Genomic DNA, 5,305 nt, shown 5'->3' with positions numbered 1-5,305 from the left:
ATTGAAAATATTAAAAAAGAGAGAGAGAAAGGGGGTCCGGCGAGGATGTTTGCCCCAGGGCCCGTGCTGGCTCTCGACGTTCCTGATGACATTACTATTGTTAAGTCAGTTTTTAATTGTGGTACATGTTCTTTTCGGTTATCAGTTTGTAAAAACGGCTGCTGCTATGAATTTATCTGGTTTATGAGCGCGTTGCTGTCCTAGTTTAGGATCTTTTTAATAAATTCTTGAAAATGTTAAAAAAGAGAGAAAAGGGAGGGCCCGGCAAGGATGTTTGCCCCAGGGCCCGTGCTGGCTCTCGACGTTCCTGATGACATTACTATTGTTAAGTCAGTTTTTAATTGTGGTACATGTTCTTTTCGGTTATCAGTTTGTGTTTGTATGTTACACTGTAACCCTTGAGAAAGGCTTAAGCCAAAATCTTAGGTTTGATTAAAATAATTTTTTTTTCTGGAGTGTGACTAGTCATTTCTTTGTAAACATGTTTTCAATCCTCTAGTCTGATCTGCAAAATTTAAAAACTGATATGTTTTTTTACTAAAGGTTTGTCTGTGAATTTATGAAGCCTTTACTGAGTCAGTCCAAATCAAAGATGATGTTCATGCTAAGAATAAAAATACTTATCTTCATCTTACATTTACACAACTTCTAGAGCCTCATAAACGAATATCAAGTTGTTGCTGTTTTTCAGTAAAACTTTATATTTCATCTCTTACTTTCTCTATCACTAACAGTAGTGAAATCATCAATGAAACGAAAAGTTGAAAAATATTAAATAAAATCTACAATACCTATTTTTTTTTTGTCTAGAATGATTGTGTATACTAACATACAATTAAAATTACTTATCCCAACAGCCTCATCTTCTAAACTTAACACATCTGCTTTTTTTTTTAGTTGAATTACTTTACGGTGTACTTTAGATCCAAGTTGATCTTGCAAAATTTTTTTTATTTTCTCATTTTTGTTTTAACCTAACAAGTTTCTAATTTTTACTACATTTTAGTTACTTTAGTTAAAAATGTATACCAATAAATAAAACGTACACATAAAAAAGACTGTTAACACTTACTTTACTGCTGTGGCTGTTTGCACTCGAATACCCTGCGTTAGTAATTTACTTTTCTTTCTTACTATGTTGGTTTTCCAAAAAGAATTCATATAGCTTTTAATTTACGACACAAAAATATTGTCCTGAAACCTCTATAATTTAGTTGGCTTTCTAACTAAGTTTTAAATAGGTTAAATACAATACCATTACTGCTTAGAGCAATAACTTTACTCAAAACAAAGAGCCTAGTCTATTTACAGGTGCTCTATTGTTTATAACAACATCTATAAAACAAGCCTAAAGCTATGATAACATAGGAAGAACCTCTCAGGTGGGTTCAACAAATTTACTAACACCTCAGCAAATTGAATATATTAGAAGTTCAAGTTTTCTATTCTGACTTACCACTATCTATAATTTATGTTTCTAATTAGTTGAACACTCTCAAATCCATACAACAGAATAAAGAAGATATATAAGAGAAACACTTGAGCACAAGATCTGTCATGTGGCACAAAGAAGTGAAAATTGGGAACATAATCAAATATTTCTTTTTGAAATTAAAACTTGGAGAGTTTATAATTAAAATTTTTATATTATGTTTTAATGCCAAATTTATTGACATATATTAATAAGTTATTTAATTAAATATTGAGTGTAATCATGTAAAAAGGTCGTGGCATGCACACTTTGACCCACCTAAATGAATAGAGTTAACATGATCATTCACCAGCCACAATTTCATTTTACTTAGAGTAAGGGAAGGAGAGAAAAATCATGTTTCTTTGCAAACACCCTATCATATAGCAAAAGAAAACATCCATGAAATCAATGCAAAGACCATTTGTTAACAGAAAACAAACCAAGTGTGTTTAAAGAAGTTCTTCATGTACCGATATTTTAAAGTGGCTTACATACTCAAATGTTGTAAATCTTTTTTTCACCTTAACCAAAAGAGGAAAACCACACATAAGAAGAAAAAAGAAACAGCAATCCTATATCTACCTATTCTAGTTCATGCCTGGAGCTAGATGATACTTGATAATCCATCACTAAAATATGTTGTAGTGCAAAAAATTATTCTCACGGTTAGTTTCAAATCCAAGGCTATGGGTTCGAAAGGGAAATCTTTCAACCCATCTTCTTAAGAAAAACAATCATTGGAACAATCTCAATAAAGCATAAACTAGTCAATCAGAAGAGGTGGCTGTAGGTGGCAGCCTAATAAACAGCAACTGGAAAGCTTAAAAAGATCTTTTGTACAACTTCAACAACAACAAAAAATGTCTCAATCACAGAGATAGAGAGAGCCTAATTGAAGACAACAGAAAACATGGTGTTAAATGCAAAATGTTTGCCACAAGACTCCAGTTCAAATCTAGAACTTCTTTCGAAGATTTCAAGAATACACCACAAGATAAATAAGAAATAGTTCTCCATACCATTGGCTCCATTCTTTCCTATGATATGCCTATGATACTTTGGATCCACACGAATTTCTTCATATGTCACAGTTGCCTTCAGATCTTCAATCACAATCTCCAAAGCCTGACGAGCTCTATCTAGTTCATCTTGTGGTCCTTCCAACTTAATTTTACCAGCATCATTGTTAAATTCTACATGAACCTTTGATGACAATAATAAAATAAAATTTTGTGTTAATTCCTTCTGAAAAAATAAAGCAATACTTTTTACAAGCAAATTATAACTTCAAAATTTTGTTCAACATTACCTACGAAATATTTTGCTTAGCAATTTTACACTTAAATTATGATTTATGTCACATTTTAAAAACTGCCTTAACCAGTCTTCAGGCAATGGCAATTCCAAAGGACCAGCTCTCCTCATAAACCATCTTGAATATACTGTTATAGATAACAAAACTGAATACATTATAAAATGGGTAAGAACACATCTCATCACCATTTCAGTATACTCGTTACTAAAGATTTACTATAGCTTTGTAACTATAGTTTCTATACATTTTACTGGAATCATTGGTGATTCTTGCTAAATTCACGTCATAAATTATAATATCAAACAAAAAGTGTACTGATTCGTACTTTGAGAGTTTTTAATTATATGTTTGTAATGGTTCAATACATTATTAATTAATATCATTACAAATTTTAAACTATTCATAAAGAACTAATAACAATTCTCACACGAGTCAGGTCTTGAGTCACATGTTTGATATTAACTCCTTTCCTTCCAATGATGTACTTGTGAAGCCAACTAGGAGCATCAACTTCAGCCATTACCACACTGTTAGCCTGAAGAACAAAAACATTACTACCATAAACAAAAGAACTATTAAAATAAAACTTAAAAATGAGGGAATTTTTTCCCCCACACTGGCTTCAGTTACCATTCTATAAACATTTCAAATTCCAAACAATTTCCTTTCAATATAGCATATTTATTTGGTAACTTTTCTTTAAGCCTAACAGCAAGAAAAGTAACACAGACTGACCTTTTCATACAGCATAGACAGCCCAGGTCCAAGTTTTTCCTGCTCTCCACGTAAAGTAATTGTTTCAGAAGGGTTGTCCGTGGAAGGCACTTCAACTGACACACCTGTCTGAGCTAAGATTTCTTGAATCGTTTGACCTCGAGTACCAATCACGTACTTGTGTTGAGCTTTCTTCACTTCAACAGAAACAGTCTGGCATTTTCGTTGCTGAAGAAACAATGATTACATTTCTTTCATTAGTATAAGACAACGCTACTTCACAGTCCTAAAAAATTGGTTACTTTCTTTCATTAGTATAGACAATGCTACTTCACAGTCCTATAAAAATTGGTTACTTTCTTTCATTAGTATAAGACAATGCTACTTCATAGTCCTATAAAAATTGGTTACTTTCTTTCATTAGTATATGACAACGCTACTTCATAGTCATATAAAACTGGTTACCTTCTTTCACAAAATAAGGTTAGGTAGCAATGAGCAGAGTAGTATTAGATAATGTACATAAAGGTGAAGGTTAGGAAAGAGTTAATGTTAGATGGGGTACAATGAAGGTTAGTTACCACTGGATAGCAAGATGTGATTTTAGGTTGTTACAAGAATGTGAAGGTTAGGTACATTGCATACAAAGGTAATGGTAGATAGTTACTGTGAGGTGAAGTTTAGGTAGTAATGAATAGAGAGAGGTAATTCTAAGAATTTATAAATGAAAGCAAAGAATAATATGTAAACCACACTATTTGTCATATCCAGTTGCAAGGACACCTTTCAACCACAGCTCATCAGGGATATGTCAGACATACTAGTGGTTGATGGTAGAAGTACTATTTATATTATCATTTTCATGAAAAACAACTTTTATATTGTGAACTAGATTAAATAGGCAAATTGTAATTATTAGCTATTTTATCCAAGTCATTTATAAATCAGAGTTAGGGTAAAAATTAACAGCATAATATTATTTATTTCATTTTCAACATCATTTACTTATTAATTTTTTTTTCATTTTCTATATTTGAATTAACTTTGCTATCATTCAGAACTGGTGAACTAGTAAGATAGTCTTCTTCCCAGAGTGGGTCAAGTGACTACAGCTTCAGTGGGAGAAAACTATATTAGTAATTCTAAGAACTTAGCTTGTTGGTGTTAATGACTCATATTCCTACTGACATCTGATAGAATTAAGAAACAAGTACCCAAGTAAATGCACAAGTATATGAAAAAAAAATAATGTATTGCACAAACACAGTTAAATCTTAAATCACTGTTACCTTCTCTTGGTAGATCTCCATGATGACATCTTTTGCTGCAGCTACGGCTTCTTTCTCACCAGCAACTGTTATTTCATCCTTGATGACACTAGCTGGTGGCACGTTGATACGAGCACCTGTCTGGTTTTTCAACTGATTAATACTCTCATTGTAGGGTCCACAAATGAAAGGATGATAAATCTTGGGGATGTTTAATCTCTCAAAAGCAAGTTTAGCCTGTCAAAGAAAAAAGTTAAAGCATTTTATTTTCAGAACATTTAATCCTTCAAAACTAAGTTTTGCCACTTTTAAGAAGCAAAAATCAATATATTTTTAAAATGTTTAATCTTCCATAAGCCATTTTAACCTGTTGTAAAAAATATTATACTTTTCAGTTTTCAAAAAGCACATCATTTTATATATATATACCATAATAAAAGGGCATGTCTGTGGGTTTTTTGTGTGATTGCCATAACTCCATGAAAGAAGAACCTAGAAACCTGAAAATTTGCACTCATACTAAGTGAACCCTGA

At 32.0% G+C, this 5,305-nt stretch overlaps 1 protein-coding gene across 1 annotated transcript in view; it reads right to left on the bottom strand.

Moving 5' to 3' along the window:
- Positions 1–5,067, bottom strand: part of LOC106470076 (vigilin-like) — a 40,577-nt gene extending 35,510 nt beyond the window's left edge. Inside the window, exons 1-4 of the mRNA XM_013930601.2 lie at positions 4,793–5,067; positions 3,525–3,731; positions 3,217–3,324; positions 2,494–2,677 (exon numbers count right to left, since the gene is read on the bottom strand). Of these exons, the coding sequence (XP_013786055.2) occupies positions 2,494–2,677; positions 3,217–3,324; positions 3,525–3,731; positions 4,793–4,813 (520 nt within the window). The 5' untranslated portion in view covers positions 4,814–5,067. The remainder of the gene's footprint in view (positions 1–2,493; positions 2,678–3,216; positions 3,325–3,524; positions 3,732–4,792) is intronic.
- Positions 5,068–5,305: the final 238 nt, after the last annotated feature.

The sequence above is a fragment of the Limulus polyphemus genome, unplaced genomic scaffold, assembly GCF_000517525.1.
Source record: "Limulus polyphemus unplaced genomic scaffold, Limulus_polyphemus-2.1.2 Scaffold3807, whole genome shotgun sequence".
Taxonomy (NCBI): domain Eukaryota; kingdom Metazoa; phylum Arthropoda; class Merostomata; order Xiphosura; family Limulidae; genus Limulus; species Limulus polyphemus.
The sequence above is the reverse complement of the archived record's forward strand: the minus strand, read 5'-3'. Positions and strand labels throughout refer to the sequence as shown.